Source organism: Cotesia glomerata, unplaced genomic scaffold (assembly GCF_020080835.1).
Source record: "Cotesia glomerata isolate CgM1 unplaced genomic scaffold, MPM_Cglom_v2.3 scaffold_20, whole genome shotgun sequence".
Lineage (NCBI taxonomy): Eukaryota > Metazoa > Arthropoda > Insecta > Hymenoptera > Braconidae > Cotesia > Cotesia glomerata.
This window is the reverse complement of record NW_025402441.1, coordinates 56655-77757: the sequence shown is the minus strand read 5'-3', so window position 1 is coordinate 77757 and position 21103 is coordinate 56655. Positions and strand designations below refer to the sequence as shown.

The following is a 21103-nucleotide window of genomic DNA, read 5'->3' as shown; positions in this document are numbered from 1 at the left end:
TGCAAAGTTACAGCAATTTGTTTGTTGACAAATCGAATCAGTGCTTGGACTTTGTCGTGCTTCAAAATCCAAATGTTTTTTAAAAAATCGAAAAAAAATTTTTTTGCCATATTGTTGTAGGTTGCTGTTTTTGTAATTTTTTTATCTTCTAGAAAAAAATTAAAATAAAAAAAAAATTGTTTATAACAAATTGTTAAATAAATAAATTAATAAATTGTTGACAAAAAAAAAAATTTTTTTTTGCCATCATTTTTAGAAATGAAAATTATGATTAAAAAAAAATGATTCCTTAATCATTTATTTAAACAATCAAAATACGATAAAAAACGATTATAAACAATAAGATATTGTTTTTAAGAAAAAACATTTTTTTTTTAATCATAATTTTCTTACGCTAATAAGGTGGTGAAAAAGAATTTTTCAAAAATATTTAATTAATTCATTTGTTTATAAAAAATTTATAAAAAAATGGTATAAAAAAATTTTTAAAATAATCATTTGATGCCTAACAAGAATATAAAATCAGTAATAACTTAAAATTTAAAAAAAAAATTATTTAACATACATTATTTGCCAAACGTACATTAAATGCCAAACTTTTCGACCACATATTATGAATTCTCTTTTGTTGTCACTTGCATTCGTCTCTGGGAAGAATTACCAGTGGACATAATAAGAGCGTCTAGTATAGAAGTCTTCAAGAATAAGATGTTTGATTATTTATTTAATTCAGATAATTAAGTAGTTTAGTTAAATTCAAATCAAAATATTAAGTGGTTAAATCTTCAGATTTTTATGTTTTAAACCATAAATATAAAAAATTAAATCTTCAGATTATGTTTATATTATATTTTTAATTGAAAATTGTTATATAATGTAAATGTAAAAATTGTTATATACGATGTAAATATGTTTTGCCAATTGGCCAGTTTGGCTTTGGCATAAATAAAGTTATCTATTTATCTATCTATCTATTTAAATTTTTAATTTTTTTGTTACTTCAAATATTAATAATTAATGAAATAATAATATTTTTTAAACTATTATAATGCCATCTTGTTGAGTAAGTTTGTTTTGTCGAAAACTATCCAATGCGGATAATTCCCGTAATTGTTTTAAATTATACGATAAAGTTGGGATTAGGAAATTAAATCATAATACTTGGATTTTTTGGGGAACAATTTGGAAGAATTTATTTGTCCCCAAAGGAGGAAAACCCAGCTAGGCTGGGAAAAAACCTCCTTGATGAAATTATACAAGTAAATTGTGTATGTGTAAGTGTGAATGTGTAAAATTACGTTGCAATAACGCAATAGGGGTGAGCTCAGCCGCCTTAGATAGAAAATTATCGATAATTTGAATTAGATAAGTCCCAAGGTGGGAGCTAGTAATATCTAATCACTTTGAACTATCTCAGAGTGAGATCTATTAATATTCAATTGTCTCAAGGTGAGAGCTAATAATATTCAATTGATAACAGAATGTTAGTCAATTGAGTTTGATGTTTTTTGTGTAGAAATTAGTCAAATGATTTGAAGTTGGAATTTAATTATTTATAAGCTAAATTAAATAAGATCGTAATTAAATGTCAATAATTAATTTAATGTTATTAATTGTTAATATCACGCGTCAATTATGGATTGACTAAAGCCGTGTGGCTGATGCAATCCTTTGTTAACGGTGGCGCGTAATGGCCGCGTGGCGTCACTAAATAAATTTACTTGATTTTATTTATGTTAATTCACTGAACTATTGAACTGATTTAAATGAATTGAGAATTTAAAGTATAATTGAAGCTAATATAATTATTTATATTTAATGAATAATTTAAATGTTTAAATGAATGTGAGATGTAAGTAAGAAATATCAGAATCGATTCGCACAGAGTAGTCGTACTAGTACAAAGGTCCAAGCACAACTGTTGCAGCCGACCACGTGAGCCGGCTTCTCTACCACTAACCAAGGCGCGCATGAGCGACGGCCATAGCGTGATACGATTATTCCCGAGTTTTAACGATTAAGCCCGAAGGCGCAATTCTTCTTATAAGTATGTGACTAGATCCTTTTCCTAGCGGTTAAACAAAGTTCAAAAAAAGAGGTCCAAGAAACAAAAAATTTATAGATTAATTATTTAAACTTTTATACCGCCTTTTATAATAACACAAACCCGTAAAAAAAATGTTGATTAACAACTGAATAACTTTTTGAAAAATGGTGATACAACTTTTATTACCGCGGAATCATATTCTTTGAAGTGTCTAGATGACACCAGAATTTTTTTTAATTTTTTAATTAATATTTAATTGCATAAAAAAATTATTAAAAAACTACGCTCACTAGAGTGGCGGCGCGCGCATGCCAAAACTGCCGCGCAAGAGCCGATTTTCAACGCCTAATTAAAATTATAAACATTGGAGCTACAATTTCGGGAGTCGAGAACTTTTTTACTAAAATTGTCTGCTCTTCCAGAATCTTTTTTAATATTTGAGCTATTACTTATACTTTTTAATATTTTGCCAAAAAGCTGGACGGCTAATTTTCTTAACGGTTTTTTGTTAATAACAATTGTAATTTTCTTTTTCTCAAAAAATCCAAAAAACACCTTTTTCTAGACGCCATTCCGAATCGTTTAAGCCATCAACCATATTTTTAGGAGACTTGGAAATATTTTTCGCAAGAAATCAACTTCTCGACTAGACTATTGGTTTTGCCCCCTCCGAGCTAACACCAAGATTTCTCGAGACTCAAGAACGTTAAATGCTTAATTAAAGCAAACGAGATAAAAATGGGTCGATGCATTTGAGAAATTTCGCTATTTGAAAATTTTCAAAAAGAGCTTCCCAAAATCCCTAATCGGGTCGATTTTCATGATTTATTCATTCTTTGCGCTTGAAAAACTGAGTATCGGGAATTGAGTTAAGCCTAATTGATCTGTTCAACTGATATCGTTGAAAATAGAATAACCCACAAGATTAAACTTTTCGAGTTATTCTATGTGCAACAATTTGATAAACAGATCTTCTATCTAGTGTTTAAACTTGAAACTCAAACTGAAAAATAAGTGGATATGAATTATTTTATAGTCTTTAAAACTGTTCTAGATCATTAAAATCGTTCTGAAAAATCGTTTTTATCCATAATACGTAAATTTTTATTTGAGATCATAGTTATAGGTATTGTAATTGTAATTTAAAATTTTCAAAAATCTCAGTTGCTTCCTTGGCTTGTACAGAATTTATTTTTCATAATCTTACATGCAAATGTATACAAACAAATATTCTCATCTTGCTGTCGAATATGATAAATAATATTACATATAGTTGAAGATTATTGTATAAAAATACATCATAGCTTCATATTATATTGTTATGTTTAATCGTATAAAAGTATGTGTTATGATTGTATAACTCAAAGATCACAAAAGACCACTTTTGACATGATTATGGATTATAAATAGTAAAATAAAAAAATGTATCAAGCAAACGATAAACATCATTATTTTTTATATACTTATAAAAATATGTTGTTGTTTAATTGTCTGAGGCGAATAAAAAATGCACTAAGTATTAGTGAGCAAGACAATTCCAATATCATTAAATTGTAATCAGTGCCATAGGTCAATTTTATGAGATACCGTTCTGTTTTAAGCTTGCAGTATGAATCGTGATCTTTAAGTCAGATGTATGTATTTCTTTTATTCCCAATCAGTTCTTTCGTTTCATAAAGCTGAAAAGTGGTTTGATATTATATTGAGTGTATGTGTACAATTTTGAGAATAACCATAAAAATTAAGGTTTGTAAAATAATTTATCAAACGATATTTTTTTAGAAAAAAAAATCGTTGAACTTGGTTAAATTACAAGAAGTATATAATTGACAACATATTTTGAAGATGGAAATTATTATTATTTTTTTTTTTTTTCCAGAATATTGATTAATATTTTTTTTACTCAATCCAATTACTCAGTGGACCAATTTATCCAACAGAATACATTTAAAAATATCGTTCGTAAGAAAAAATCATTATCAAAATTTTTTATCTAGATATCAGTAAAGTTCCCCGACTAGAAATTTCAGTGAGGCAGTGATTTGGCGCAAGTAAGGCATGCCGAATTCCAAACTTGCAGTAAGTGAGGCATCCAAACCAGACCGAAGTTTGGGATGTAACGCAGTTGCGAGGCTCAGCCTAACTTGGCTTCCTGATTAGGTTGCAGTTTGGAAACTAAATTCGCAACGAAGAATCCAAATCTAATTCTTTCTTGATTTTTAGCTTTTTTATTATCAAGCGAAAATTAATAATAACAAATGCTTATTTTTTTATCTTTTTTTATTATTTTAAGTATAAATATTAAATTTAGGACTAAATTTTTTAAATATTTCATGAATAAAAAAAAACAAATTCTTTGTTGCTTTTATTGAATATTATTTTTATTATTTAATTTTATTTTTTCTGTAATTTTTTTTTGTTTTTTGGAGCGTTTTTTTAATGTGAAGAGGTTTTTTTGATTGGTAGATTTGATAAGTCAAGGGGGAAGGAGATGATGGAGGAGTTAGATACACTAATCACACATAACACTTAACTTTACTTCACACTCGCCTTAATAGTAATTATAATTAGTAATTATTAATTATTAAAAATCGTACATGTCGAACGCGAGACTCGAACACGGTACCCGACGCACGAGGGCCCTATACCATACCGCGACGCTACGCCGATAATGAGCGACCTCTTACTTCAAGATACTGGTAAGCACAACCAATGTTCGGCTTGCCTAATTTAAAACAAATAAGATTCGAATTGGGCTAGCCTAAGTTCGGAAAGCCAAGTTCGCTCCAAACTAGCAAAACTCAGGTTATCGTTACTTGAAACCACTTCGGCGTTCCCATGATATATCAGACTTAAAAAATCCATGAAACTTTCCTAGTTACGTTCAAATATGGCAAACCAAACATTTCGTTCTGCCTACCTTGGTTTTTATGAGGTACAACCTAGGCAAGCCTAAGTTAGGCAAGCCAAACTTGCCCCAAATTGGTTCTTCGGCATATGCCTCACTGAAATTTCTAGTCGGGTACATGAGACACCATGTTTATATGTACAATACACAAATACTCTCATAAATACACACTTTTATATGTATAGAACTAAAAGGCTTAACCTTGGAAAGACTTAAAGCCAAATATCTTCTCCCACTCCGTTTTAGAGTATTTTGGCTAGAAACGCCGAAGTTCGTCAAACGTTTGGAATGCCTAACTTGCAGGAAATTATAAAATCCAAAGGTATACGGAAGTTTGGTTTGCCAAACTAAAAATTAATTGGGGCCATCTATGGTAAGACGAAGTTTGGCGAATCTTTGGAATACCTAACTTGCAGGAAATTATAAAATCCAAAGGCTTACGAAAGTTCGGTTTACCAAACTTAAAGGTAATTAGGGACATTTATGGCAAGCCAAACTTCGGCAAATCTTTGGTTATCATTACTTCCAGCTAGTCAGGCATTCCAAAGGTTCGCCGAAGTTCGCCTTGCCATAGATGTCCCAAATTACATGCAAATTTGGCATGCCAATCTTCGTTTTGCCTAACGTGGATTTAAGAAGGCGCAAATTAGGCTTGCCTAAGTTAGGCAAGCCAAACTTGCCCCTCACTAATTCTTCGGCATTCCTCACTACAATTTCTAGTCAGGTCATTTCTGATCCTGCAGACTAGTCCTTAAAAACTTTTGCTGATTCGAATCGTGTGCTAAAATATAACTGCATATTTATTTTAAGATCTAGGAATATGATATCCTTAAATTGTTATCATGTTTAAACAGAATAATAATATTTGATTTTGTTTTGATTTTGAGCTTAAGTACTTTTATCCACTCGGTGCATTTTCTGAGAACTTTTATAAAATTTACCTAAATTATGATTTTAATAATTCTGTACCAAACGGTCAAAAAATAACATAGCTTATGAACAAGACATTTTTGAAAATATTTAATTTCAAAGATTAAGTTTTTAGAACTTTTATACATTCTAATATACGAGATAACAAAAAGTTCACTTGCATATTTAATTATAACTAAAAAGCCCTTCTTGAGATTACTACAGTAAAACCTGTGTACACTGACCACTTACGGTTCTCGATAAGAGTGGTCATTGTATGCAGGTGGTCATTGTACAGAGAATGAAAGGTGGGGAGAAATGATGGACAAGAATGTAGGAAAGAACAAGGGGAAAAGATTCAAACATAAACAAGAATTTAGCTGGAAGTTAAAGATCACTTTTATTCAAATAACAGTCAAGTTTGGTTTGTTTCAATTTAGTAAGCTCCTTCTTAATCCAGTCCTCTTCAATCCGATTATACAAAGTAAATAAACTGTCTGCATTCGAATAGTTTTCTTGGTTACAAAATTTAATTAAATCTTTAACACATTTCAGTGCGTCGTCGAAACCCAGGTTATTTTTCTCTGCTTTTTCTTCTTCATCATCTGTTTCCTTTTCACCCTCTGTTTCTTCGTCATTATTGTCTTTGTTGAATAAATAATCATTTAAGGCTCTATCAATGTCATCCGGCAATTCTTCGTGCACAGGCAAGAATTTATCAGCTTCATCTATTTCTCTTTCAGTAGCTAATTCAGCTGTAAAGTGGCTAGGTAATTTACGAGTAGTGTCAGTCAAAATAGTTTCACGTTCTTCTATATCATTAACCAACCCGCTGCTTACAAATCCAGCTCGGTGAAAACACTTTTCAATTGTTTGTTGACTTATATCCATCCACGCACCATACAACCATCTTATTGCATGTAAAACCGTGATGGATTTATGGAATTCCTCTTTACAATCACAGTTTTCAGCTTTAGACACGATATATTCTAATAGCTTCGATCTATAATGATCTTTGACTGTCTTTATAATGCCTTGATCTAAAGGCTGAATTTCAGACGTCAAGTTTGGTGGAAAAAACTGAACTGTTACGTTGCTTAGGGTCTTAGTTGTGTTGTGGCTGGTTGCGTTATCGATAAATAATAAAATTTTTCTATTTTGTCTTTTCATATATTTATTCAATTCAAGTAACCAATCGTCAAATATCACTCGGGTCATCCATGCTTTTTTATTATACCGCCAAAATACAGGTAGATTATTTGGACGTACTCCTTCTTTTTTAAACACACGAGGTCTGGCTGCTGATCCTATAACCAAAGATTTAAATTTTTCACCAGTTAAACTGCAACACAGAAGTACGCTCAAGCATTCTTTAGCCATTTTTCCACCTTTGCACCTGTCACCTTTCTTTACAAAACTTTTTTTTGGTATTTGGCGGTAAAATAATGCCAGTTCGTCAGCATTAAATATATTTTTTGGATCATATCCAGCAATTAATTCTTGTAATTTTGTACTGTTCCAATCCTTAGCTTCTTCTAAATCAGCAGAAGCTGCGTCACCACATAAAGCTTTAAAACTTATATTATTTCGTTTTAAAAAAGATTCCAACCATCCATTACTGGCTCGAAATTCATTAATTCCCAACATTTTAGCGATTTCCAGAGATTTTTTCTTCAACATTACTCCAGACACAGGAACATCTTTTGACCGGCATAATTCAAAAAATTTCAGCACGCCTAAATTTACGCCTTCAAATTCCGTTTTCCGTAGTTTTCTTTTTCTGTCTCCGCTACAATTATTATTCCACATTTTCAAAATAAGATCTTTATTATGACCTATGTTAACTACAGTGGTTTTCGATATCCCAAATTGGATTGCAATATTACGCTGGCTCACTTTTTGCTCCAATAAGTCCACAATTTTTTTTTTTTTAACTATATCTAACTCAGTATACTTTCTTTTCACACCCATTTCACTAGATTCTAATACTGTCAATGGCACCAAGAATGAACGGACAGTATGAGTAGTACAGTCGAAATAACGAAGAATATCGGTCAATATACACAGGTAGATTATTTTAAAAATAGAGGTCACATTAGGCAGGTGGTCAATATAGAGAGGTGGTCAGATTACAGAGGTGGTCATTTGTACAGGTTTTTATTTGTACAGGTATAAGAAACACTAACATTAAAAAATTGTTAGCTATTACATTTTTTAGAAAAATTTTAGTTCATAGTGACAACGTGCTTTCTGAAATAATATTTATGGAAGTAGCTGAACGTACGACATATATGTCACGGAGAAAAAAAAACAGCCCCCATTACTGTTTATTCAGTACTCAATAGTGTTTTGGGAAAAAATAAAGTTAGAAAAGTTAGGACAGCACAGGGTGCTATGTAAAAACTGCTAGCTGCTGTCTGCACATTACTGAATCGTGCGCTAGCTCTAACCAGTCCTTTGTTACATAATACTCTGCACGGAAAAAAAATTATACGAAAAATTGCGACTTGAGTATCGTAATCCAGAATCCGTCTTACAATGGGCTCGTTCAAGCTTACTAAGTTCTTAGCTGAACCGAGCTTAGATTAGCATACCTTGCATTATTTTCTTATATGAAATAAAATGAAAATTGCACTGGTTTTAACCGAGATTCGAACCCAAGCTACGCGCTTGCCAAACCGATAACTAACCCCTACGCCGTACGACCGATAAGTTGATGCACATCTCATCATTGTTATAAGCTAAATCTATATGGTGACGAAGTGTGATGGTATATTATTTATATAATTTATCAGGGTGGCGATTGACCTGGAAAACCTGGAAATGTCAGGGAATTTAAAATTTCTGGAATAGTCAGTGAAAAGTCAGGGAGTTTTTAACTTGGGTCAGGGAAATTTCTAGTTTATTTAAAAAAAAAAACAGAATGCTGTAGAAATAATGAATTATTTCTATAGCATTTTAAAAATCGTACCGTAGATTATGTTTAATATTAATCCGAACAAAAACAGTTTCACTGTAAAAAAGTCGCGCCAAGTCCACGTTCATAAGACTATTAGGAAAAAAAATTTTTTTTTTTTCTTTAAAAAAAGATACAAAATAAAAAAATTAAAAAATCCAAGTAGCCGATATGATTGTTTTTGATTTTCGGAAATTAAAAAAAATTTTATTGTAAATTTAAAAATTAAAAAAAAAATTTTAGAACGTATTTAGTGTGCGTGGTTGCAAAATATTTTACTTTTAATGAAATTCGTAAAATCTATTTACTAGGACTTTAAAAAAATTGAAATAGACAATGACGCACACCAAGTACGTTCTAAAATTTTTTTTTTTAATTTTTAAATTTACAATAAAATTTTTTTTAATTTCCGAAAATCAAAAACAATCATATCGATTACTTGGATTTTTTAATTTTTTTATTTTGTATCTTTTTTTAAAGAAAAAAAAAAAATTTTTTTTCCTAATAGTCTTGCCACAGGGTTTTTATTCCCTGTGCGCGTTCCTCCCTGCGCCTAATATTTGGCAACAGATCCACACTCAATGTGTGTCTCAATTTTACTATTTTGTATTTATCTATAAATGTATTTATAATTTATTATTACTATTATTATTATTACTATATATATGTTTGAAATTTTCGATATTATTTTATTAATTTAAAATTAATCTTATATTTATTTCAGATGTTTATAATGAATTATTTATAATTCATTATTATTATTATTATTTTTATCATCTGAATGCATTGCCGTAAATCATTGGCATATAGTACCTAATTTTACTATGAGTGATAAATCATAGCCTTTACTCGCACGGGTGAGGCCCTACAATATCGATCGCGAGCAAAGAGTTCATTGAATTAGGGAAAATGGCTAGAGAGGCCCTTGTTGTCGAACACGAGGCCTCGAACGGTTTACGGTGACAAAAATTGAGCAGACACGCGGTGGCCCGCTTGGTGTGAGGTAGGCACGCGGGACCTCCGCTATTGTAAGGAGTGTGGATTTGGTGCCTTGGTTTGAGTTTCCTTTTTTTTGGTGAGTACTCACAAGTTGAGATCAATTAATATCCGCACACCGCTGTCTCCTGGCTCAAATAAGTTATTCTTTTACTGTCCAACTAAAATCACTATCGATTGATCGGGTCGATCCCATAGCGAGTAAGGGTTATCATAAGGGAATATTTGTACCTGTCCCGAAAGCCGCGTGTTGGGTCCTCGATACGGCCAGCAATTTTTATAATTATTATTGTCAAATTAGGTTTATTATTTTGCGCCATTGACAATTATTATTGTCAAACATTAACTATCATTACAAGTATTATTTTCAAGCGCAATTCAGATTTAATATTCTTAAATTTTAATTACTGTTACGATTATTGTTTTGATTGCGGTTATTATTATTCTCGAACGCAATATTGTAAAATAAGTTGAAGAAAAATTTATATGTTAATCACGAATTCCATAAAGGATTTATTTTGTTATTTAATGGATAAATTTAGTTTTAAGTAACTTCGTTTTTGAATAAACAATTTATTTATTTTTATTGAAATTTTCTGATCCATTAATAATTAATGTATGAAAGCTGATTCCCGGATTCCTTTCCTATGACTCATCTTCCTATCTTAGTTAAATAATCTAGGATATTAGTTTATAATTATTTAGTTATTGTTTTTGATTCCAAATAATATCCTAATCTAGACTTTGATTATTTCGTGATTTATTTTCCATTCTCATTAATTTAAATCGTTAATTGATCGTCCGGCGCGGCCCCTGGAATTTTTATTATTTTTGGTAATTTTCAAAAAAAAAATTACCTGGCGTCCAAATGTGCACTAACCCAGCCTGAGGGGTTTCCGGGTTAATTTTATTATATGTTTAAAAAGGGCGAGCGTAAAATACCCTACCCAGCCGATATCTCCGCCATCGGTCGAATTTAGTTAAATTTTGGGGAAAAGTATTGTTACAGTCTTATGAACGTGGACTTGGCGCGACTTTTTTAGAGTGAAACTGTTTTTGTTCGGATTTTAGTATTTTTTGTAATTATAATGAAAATTTACAATCGGTACCAACTTAAATCTCGTGTTGACTGCATTTTTTACTGCAAACTATCCCCTTGAAGCTACAGTTTATGTAGATGTAATTCCAGTGCACCCTGGCGGCCGTAAATGTAAGCTGTGAATTACTTTTTTTAACTGTAGTTACTTATCTATAGGAGGATTACTACACATTTTTATTTTATCTAGTCTGTGGCGCTGACCTTTCTCCATAAAAAAAAGTCAGGATCGAAATTTGTGAGCGAGCTATAGTATGTGCTGATAAAATTTAATAATTTCAAGTAAATAAATTGTTATAAGTGAATATAATTAATTAATACGGTGAAGTAAATTATGAATTACTGTTATGATAAACAAATTGGATAAAAAAAGTACCGTAGAATTAAATAAAATTTCGCAGCCTCAAAAAACCGTTCTGCTTACAGTAAACACAGTCGGTAGTCTGGCGCTCCGTTTACAACGGATTTGAACGGAACTTGGCGCCAGATTCTACCGAATCTGTGGATTGATGTTATTTAATATTTTAATTTATATTTTTTATTTATTCCGCTCAATAATATTAAAAAAACTAAATGTATGGATAATTAATAATAAAAATTAGGAAAACGGTTGACCCTGAAGGCCATCCCTGCAACTTCCCGCTAATTCCATATTTAAGTGCTCAAAATTGCACTAGTGACGTTTTTGAGCTTTTCGAGCTCAAAAATATAATTTATGTGTCATTTTGAGCTCTCCGAGCTCAAAAGTCTGGTAAAAGTTTAATAAAACACTATTTTTTGAATTTTCAAACCGTCATAACTTTTAAATGAATTAACTGATTTTCACGCGGTTGGCGGTATTTAACGCAGTTTTTTAAGCCCCATGAATAATTTTAAAGTTTAAATTGATCAAACTAGAAATTTCGGAGTAATTCCGAAAAAACCTTTTTTTCGGTTTTCTTTCCTTCACGATATCTCCCGAACGAATCAACCGATTTTGACTGGATTAGCGTTGATCGACGTGGTTTTTCAAGGTTCAGAGCTGATTAGTTTTTGGAGTTGATCGATGGAGTCGTTTAAAAGTTATTCCAAAAAAACCACTTAAAAAAAAATTTTTTCACATTTTTTTTTTAATTTCTTGAAATCTATCAGTCCAAATCGGTCCAAATTGTATTTAAAATCTAAGTTTGGCCAAGCCCTTTCGAATAGCACCAACCGCGATGAAATCGGTTAAACCGTTCAAAAGTTATAGGAGGTTTACATACACAGAAAGAATGGTTCACTTGAACCAAGAAAATATTTTTCTTGCTAATTATTTTCTTGGGGAAAAAAAAATTTTTTTTTTGACAAGAAATTTCACTTATTCCAACAAAATTAATTCTCTTGCTTCAAGAAATACGTACCTAGATCCAAGACAATTTATTTAAATCAAGAAAATTTTCTTGTTTTGAGAAAATTTTTCTCTTGCTTCAAAAAATTAAGTTCTTGAAAGAAGTAAATTTTCTTGTCTTGAGAAAATTTTTCTCTTGCTCTAAAAAATCAAATATCTCGATAATAAATTTTCATTAATATTTTTATTGACGAATATGTCAAATGGGAAGATCAAATAATATTGAACCATTTTCTTTCATTCAATATGTATAATTGCGTGCTAAAATAATCTAAAATGGGTATCAAATATTCAAGAGAAAAATTTTCTCAAGGTGAGAAAATTTTTTTCTCAGCTGAAGTAGGTGGCGCTGCTTCCCTAAAGTATCTGCAAATTTTGATCCAATATAAAAATTTATTGTATCAAGTATTTATGATAATTTGAATTAAAAAAAATTACTTCCACCAAGAATAGAATTTCAAGAAAAATTTTTACTTCGGCCAAGACAACTTCGGTCTTCCTTCGGGCATCCGAAAATTTACTTAAACCAAGAATTTTATTCTCCAGTCAAGAAATCTTTTTTTTTTCTGTGTACTTACACACACACACACACACACACACACACACACACACACACACACACACACACACACACACACACACACACACACACACACAACAGCAAGGAGATGGCAACAAGAAGAGGCTGCTGTCCACGCCCAGCCCTTCCTCAGATATTGACAAGCCAGCACAGAAAAAGACAGCCCGGGATGATACCTAGACCAAAGTGACTCGGCAAAACAAGAAAAAGAAAGAACAGGAGCCAGTGACTCAAACTGCTACAGCCCAAGACCAGCCAAACAGCGGTGGCTCCAAGAAACCAAGGAGGAAGAAGACAAGAACTAAAGCTGTCCTAGTCCAACCAGCTGAAGGGCGAACATACGCCGATCTCCTGAAGGAAATCAAGGCCAAGGTAAGCCCTGTCGAGACGGGCGTAGACATAAGGTCTATTAAAAAGACGAAACACGGAGGCGTTCTCCTTGAAATGGCTCGAAAGACCGAAGACAGCAAGGCATTCACCGATGCAGTAAGGGCAGCCACTGCAAACATCGGCACAGTCAAGACGCTAACACCAACAACAACGATCGAGATCCTCGACTTAGATGAAATCTCTACCGAGAGCGAAGTCCGTGAAGCACTCAAACGTGAATTCACTGACAACCTGGAGGTCAAACGGGTAAATTTGACAAAACCCACACCACGAGGTAATCGGGCAGCCTTCTGCGAACTAGACGAGCCCAGTGCGATTAAGGCCCTTGACAAGGCCCGTATACGGATCGGTTTGGTGAACTGTCGTATACGCCCAGTAGTAAAAGTAACACGTTGTTTTAAATTTCTTGGTTATGGACACCAAACACGTCAGTGTGCGGGACCAGACAGAAGCAGGTGCTGCTACAAATGTGGCGGAGAGAACCACAAGGCCGTAAACTGCACGGAGAAGTTAAAATGCTTCCTTTGTGCTTCGGACAAAGATGCCCAGGATAGTCTATGCCATATTTCTGGCACTGGAGCGTGTAAGGCATTCCGCAAAGCACTTGCAGAAGCCATGAAAGGTCAGAAATGACACGCATACTACAAGGCAACCTGAATAGGTGCGCCTTGGCGCAAAACCTGCTGCGCCAGCGTGTTTTCGAAGATAAAATTGACGTCTGCTTTATCTGCGAGCAATATCTAAACATCGAAGGTAAAACATGGTTCGCAGACGAAACGGGCACGGCAGCAATTTGGATTGTGAACACAAAGAACGTTACCGTCAACAACAGCGGAGGTGGAGCAGGTTTTGTCTGGATTCAAACCCCCACAACCTACTTCATGAGCGTCTATCTCTCACCTAACGAAGGGATTAGTGTGTTCCGACAGAAACTCGCAAATATAGAAGATGCGGTCACTAAGTTCGACGGCGAAGTTATCGTAGCCGGAGACTTCAACGCTAAATCGGCTGAGTGGGGCGCTGCTTTCTCCGACACCAGAGGAAACGAGGTCGCTGACGTCGTGGCTAGACTCGACCTAATAGTGCTGAACACCGGGAGCACCACGACCTTTAGAAGACCAGGGTACCAAGAATCCATCCTCAACATCTCATTGGCGACTCCAAGGACTGCCAACATGATTGAAGACTGGACAATATCCGAAGAATACAGTGGCAATGATCACCAGTTTGTGACATTCAGCGTTGAATTGGCATTTGCTCCGGTTTCACAACGCGACGTTTCTAAGCGGAAGTGGAATGCCAAAAGGCTTGATCCAGAGGCATTGCAAGCTTCACTCGCACGAAGCTGGTCTATCCTCCAGAACAACCCGACACCGGATACCTGCAGCGAGACGGAAAAGGCAGTGCTAAACACGATGAAAGAAATTACTACCGCATGTGACGCCTCTATGCCGCGGCTGAAAAACCAGAGCTTCCACAGGCCGGCGTACTGGTGGTCAGCGGACATAGCAGAACTTCGCAAAATATGCCATCAGCTACGTCGCCGAGCAACGAGAGCTACGAAACGCTCCCCAAGCCAGGACTTGTATTCAAAAGAGTACAAGCAGGCCAAAAAGACGCTAAACCGAGCCATTAAAGCAAGTAAAGCGAAACTGTGGAAAGAGATCTGCAACGATCTCGACAATGTTCTCTGGGGTAAAGCCTACCAAATTGTCGCCAAATGACTTGGAAAGGCTTCACCAGAGGCGCCGAAATCTCCTGCCTTGATGGAGAGCATTGTAACGGAGCTTTTCCCCAAACACCCACCGCGGGAGAAGAAACACTACACTAAGAACAGCGAAGTAACACCCTTCACAACTAAGGAATTACAAGACGCGGCCAAGTCACTCAAAACAGGAAAGGCACCTGGACCTGATGGCATCCCGGCATCGGTGATCAAAACTGTAGCCCTGGAATACCCAGACATACTCCTGAACACCTACAACGCATGCTTGGCAACTGGCACATTTCCCGTAGTCTGGAAACGGCAGAGATTGGTTCTCTTAGACAACGGTAAGGGAACCCCCATAACACCTTCGTCGTTTAGACCACTCTGTATGCTGGACATTGCTGGAAAACTGCTCGAGAAGCTCATACAAGGGAGACTTCGCAACGACATAGACCGTGCTGGAGGTTTTGCCGCAAACCAACACGGCTTCCGGAAAGGACGTTCAACAGTAGGCGCGGTCCAGAAAGTCGTAGCGACAGCGAGAGAAGCATGGACTGGTAGCCTCAAAGCCCGCAAGGTGTGTCTTGTCCTCACGCTAGACATTAGAAATGCCTTTAACAGCGCAAATTGGAGAGATATTTTGGACGCCCTGGAGCACAGATTTGAAGTGGAGCCGGAGAATCTGGCACTTGTCGACAACTACCTTGACGAGAGAAAGCTGATAGCAGAAACCACGGAAGGTCCACAAGAATACGCCATAACGGCTGGCGTGCCGCAAGGCTCAATAATGGGGCCCGATCTATGGAACGCGGACTACGACGAGCTTCTGGAAATCCCATTGCCAAAGCAAGTGGAGCTAACGGGCTTTGCAGACGACGTCGCGGCCACGATAATAGTAGACAGCGTAGAGGAGGCCGAACTACTCGTTTGGGAAACCATTGATGCTGTCGAGACTTGGCTCGATAAACACCACCTGAAACTCGCAAAACACAAAACCGAGATGGTCGTTCTGACTCGCCAAAAATGGTTCCCAAAACCATTTGCTGTGGACATGGGAGGAATAATGCTAACGTCAACAAGGGCCCTGCGCTATCTGGGGGTAATGATAGACGAGAAACTATCTTTCCGCGAACACCTCGATAGTGCATGCCAGAAAGCCAACAAGACGGTGTCTAGCCTAGCAAGAATTATGACGAATACTATGGGACCAAGAACCAAAAAGAGGAGAGTCCTTCTGGAAGCAGTCCATTCGGTACTGCTTTATGGAGCGGAAATATGGGCAGATATATTAAAGCAGAAAACCTATCGGCGGAAAATGGCAGCAGTGCAGCGGCGATGCGCTCTCAGAGTTGCCAATAAAAACGGAAATGCAGCAAGAGTGGCAGGACCGATGGACGTCGGGAGAGACAGGCAGATGGACAGCGCGACTGATCCCAAACATCAACGTCTGGCTTTCTCGGAAGCACGGGGACACGGACTTCTTTCTGACCCAGCTACTGACGGGACATGGGCAGTTCAATGCCTATCTATTCAAGATGGGTTTGCACAGCACACCAACGTTCAAATACTGTCCAGACAAAATTGACAACGCCGAGCACACGTTTTTCGAGTGTGATCGATGGAAGGACGATAGAATCTGCACCGAAAAAACAATGGGCATCGCGCTCTCCCCTGAGAGCTTGGTAACCTGCATGATCAAAAAAGAAGAAAACTGGACAGCTGTAGTAGCCTACGCGCAGCGTCTCTTGAAAAAAAAAATCGCAGAAAGGGATTAGAAACCAGTAATAACAAGAAGTAGGTGTCGTGAGGCACAACATGGACTGGATTGAAGTAATGCTAACGCGGTCCTGATCCAGTCTTCCCTGTAACATATATAGGGAAACGAGAGAGGAGGATGTTTATTCGGTATTGTTGCAAAATAATATTGTCTTCTGAGTCCGACATATCCAGGCACCAACACCTAGTCCTGGCAACAACACCAAGTCCTGGCATACGTAAACGTATTTTACCTCCTCTATAAAAAAAAAAAAAAAAAAAAAAAAAACTGACACACACACACACACACACACACACACACACACACACACACACACACACACACACACACACACACACACACACAGACATAGTGACACAGACCTAGAGTACGGTACGTACAGTAATTTACCGTAATACAATATGACACTTTAACCTACAGAGATTTTACAGCAAATTACCGCGATTGTACAGTAATTTACCATTATTGTACGGTAAGATACCTTAATTGTACGGTAAAGTACCGTAATTGTTAGTAAAATACTATAATTATTCGGTTAGAAAAGTACTGTTATTATACGCTCAAGGACCATAATTTTACGGTAATGTACCGTAATTGTACGATAACTCGTCGCTAAAATAGGGTATATTTAACGGTAGGTTATCATTGGAATACGCTAATGCGGAAAGTTCAGAAGTATATATTCTGCCGTATTTTCACCGTATGCTACCGTAATTGTACCGTTCTATACCATATTTTCACCGTTCTTTACTGTACGTAACGGTGTTTTATGTTTACGGTTTCTACTGTGCAAGTAAAATGATACTGTAATCTACGGTGGCCATACGGTATATCGACTAGAGTGTCTCAAAAAAACCGAAAATTTTTTTTTTCTCGGAGAACATTGAGAAACCATTAGAGTACATTGAGAAAAAGGCCCTGTTTAAAGGAGAGCTCTTAATATTAATATTTGAGGTGGCGACGCGTAATTTTCTATTTCTCATTTAAATAACATGGGAAAATTTTTTTTTTAATTTTGGAATTTTGTAACACGATAACGAGATACTTTATAAGTATACCAAAAATAGTCGTTATAGGAAATTTAATGCTCTACAAAAAAGGCTTGAATGATATTTTGCGTAAGTCGAACCGTTTCGAAGATATCGAGCCTCAAAGTTCAGACTGTTTAAAATTGTGCTTTTTTTTTTGTAAACGCAAAAAAATCAATATATATATGTATAAATAATATAATATTATCAACTTAAAAATAAATTTATACATTTATTTGATAGATTACAGGTCTAAAATTCTTGATAATTTAACAAATGATAATTTTTATAGATTTTTAGAGGAAAATATTTACTTACCTAAAAAATCTGGTAGAAAATTATCATAAATTCAATTTATTATATATATTAATAATCCATTTCACTTAATAATGATACTTTGATTGACTTTTTAATTAATTAAACAGAAATAACAATAAAATATAAGATATGATAAAACAATTTTAGTAACTTCTCATCATGAAATCTGCAATAAAGTTTTTTTCCTACAGTCTGGATAATCCTGCCGATGTTTTTTCACAGTTTGTAATAAACTTTGGAACTGCTCCTCATCTTTAGTTAAACTTTGATTATATTGGGAAATTAACGCGATGTTTCTTTCAGCAACATCATTTACGACTTTTAATGAATTGAAAAATTGAAGATTATTTTGAAAGCTTTCATGAGTAGGCCATAAAGTTATTTCTACATTAAGAAAGTCAGTACACAAACCGAACCGTTCAAATAAAACTAAAGATTCTTTAGATACAAAGTCGCTCAAATCTTTTTTTAAAATTGTTTTTAAATTTTTGTCTTTTATCTAATAACGCTTCTTATTTATATTTATGCCATTATTTGATTTCATTGCTGTAACAACTTTTGTCTTTATTTCTGACGAGACACTCATATCAAATAATGACAGAACAGATAATTCCTCTGAGAGGTACCACAAGTTTTTAGCCATTTTTGTAGATGCATTTTTTGAAATCAACGGGTTTATTTTATCATCGGAAATTAAATCTTGAATCAGTATCAAATCATTGTTTGGTGCTGTTATCGCTGATGTTGCTGAAAACCATACTTTTAAATAAAATTTAACGACGAAAATGCAGACCTGACGCACTCCTTTCATTTCAGGATTCGAGAGTTTAAATTGATTTCTAAATACAAATATTTTCAAGCTGTAAATCGCTTTAGCCATCCATCTTGCGTGATGTACCGCTCCAGGTTGTTTGAAAATTATTCCGCTAGGCGGTTCAGCTCCCAAAAAAATAAAACCCAATTCCAAGAGCTCTTTGTAATCACCTCTTGGTTGTGATATCTATTTATTAAAGTAAATATAATTAAATTATAATAATAATAATAATAATAATAATAATAATAATTATTATTATTATTATTATTATTATTATTATTATTATTATTATTATTATTGTTATTATTATTATTAATATTATTATAAAATTGCAATCAACGTTAGTTATAAAATATATTTATTCTTACTTTTGAATAATTCGTAAGAAGAATTAGTATCTGTTCTTTGTCATCACCGATGACTCTAAATACTCCCTGGTCTGAAATTCCCGTATCATACTTTTTTTGATCAATATTTTTCCAATTTGCTTTGAATCTGGTAAAAATTGGGACATTAGGACCGGATGTTGTAGGCCAATACGATTCAAATACAGATCTTAAAACCAACTCCAGAATGTGGTGACGACACGGCAAATAAGTAAGTTCTCTTCCTAATGCTTGTTCTATTAAAACACAAGCACCATTGTGTACGCCTGAAGAATATTAAAAATCAATTTTTATAAATAGATAAATTACAAATTGAACAATCAAGAAATGGTAATCAAATTTGAGGAAATCTTAAAAAGTAAAAATGGTTCTCGAAATAAAATTTTTTGAAAAAACTGCAATTATGTAAGTGAATATTACCCGTATTTGTTGCTATAGTATCAAAACATAGCGCTTGTACTTTGTCAGTGACAGACCAATCCCGCAATTTTGAAACAATTATTGAAGCCTGATTTCCACCAGTACCAGAAGCGATTTTGGGAGCTTCCAAAAATGTTTTTTGTCCCGAAGCTGTTAACGCAATTGCCACTCTATCGACATTTCCAGGTTCTTCAATGTCAGGCATTATTTTTCCATCCCAGTGTAGAACGCAGTTATTAATTGTCAAATTGTTTTGTAAATTTTTCATTATATTTTCCCTTGCCGATTCACGACCTCGATAGATCGTCATATGACTTATATTATATTCGTTTATGTCATGTCCTGCACTTTTCAAAGTAGCAGCTATGATAAAACAAGCACTTCTGTCAGTTACATTGGCACGATCAAGTGCACTAGAAAGTAAAGGTGTCATGATGTTCTTTTTTTTTGTGCTGTTGCGATAACTTAAGTTCATCTTCGTAATCCGAAATTGAATTTGAAGTCCGACTAAGACTGGAATCCGTTTTTTGACTTAATAAGCCGGTATCGTTGTCAGTTGACTGAAAGTTCTCTATAAAATATTTAAAATTTTAATTAAGTTCTCCAAGAAATTAAAAAAATTCCAGATTTAAAAGTGAACGATTTTCTACATAATTTTTATGCGAAAATTATCTAAGATTGCGAAAAAGAATAACAACACTTACCAATGTCATGTGGCTGGTTTACATCATTGTCTGATATAATATCAACTTCCATATCGTTTTGAGGAATAACATTAATAAAACCTCGTCGATTCGGTTGCCGTTGGCCTTGCAAAAATAATTTTTTATCTTCATCAAGAAGTTTTGTTGCATTATGATCAGCAACGTCAAACAATTTTTCAATTAAAGCACAAAAATGTGACGCTTTTTTGTGAGACTTTTTATTTTTACTTTTTTCTAAATTTCTCCACAGAGTATGATAGTGAACAAGCTTTCGTATTGCAGAATTTCTTCTACAGGTCGGAATATCAGCTTCAGCCCATAACTCAAAAACCTTTTCAATCGTTAATAATGCACTTTTGTTTATTGGAAATCTCTGAGAACGATAATAATGGAAAAAAAAAAGACATAACTTTTTTAATAGTTGGTAGTTTACGTCCCACAAATTTTTTTATTTGGCAGCCAATTAAATAAATTTGTTTTTCCATATTTAACACTTAGTTAATCAACTTAGTAAACTCAATTCTTCAAAAAATAATGAACACTCTGTTAACAAACAATTATCAGAATAAAAACGTAATCGATAAAGCAATCATACGAGAAGAAACGTATAATATTACATGAGCTTGGAAGGTAATTATTAAGGTGGAAAAATTTAACACGAGACTGATAATATCAGTAAAACTCTTACTTGCACTGA

The 21103-nt window shown here is 34.3% G+C and overlaps 2 protein-coding genes across 2 annotated transcripts in view; one reads left to right on the top strand and one right to left on the bottom strand.

Annotated features, from left to right (window-relative positions):
* Positions 1-3702: 3702 nt before the first annotated feature.
* Positions 3703-21103, top strand: part of LOC123274053 (lipid storage droplets surface-binding protein 1) — a 39161-nt gene continuing 21760 nt past the window's right edge. The window contains exon 1 of the mRNA XM_044741550.1: positions 3703-3793. The gene's annotated coding sequence lies outside the window, so the exon portion shown is untranslated. The remainder of the gene's footprint in view (positions 3794-21103) is intronic.
* On the bottom strand, positions 6252-7835 carry LOC123274055 (tigger transposable element-derived protein 6-like). The gene is made up of 2 exons (XM_044741554.1): positions 7057-7835; positions 6252-6984 (listed from the first exon to the last, which is right to left on the bottom strand). The coding sequence occupies exons 1-2, from the start codon at positions 7833-7835 to the stop codon at positions 6252-6254; spliced, it is 1512 nt and encodes a 503-aa protein (XP_044597489.1).

Bases quoted from the DNA above. Each gene is read 5' to 3' on its own strand.
- LOC123274055 (XM_044741554.1), bottom strand. From the start codon at position 7,835: ATGGGTGTGAAAAGAAAGTATACTGAGTTAGATATAGTTAAAAAAAAA. The intron at 6,985-7,056 runs GTTACTTGAATT...TAACGCAACCAG, and splicing joins CGAGTGATATTTGACGATTG to CCACAACACAACTAAGACCC.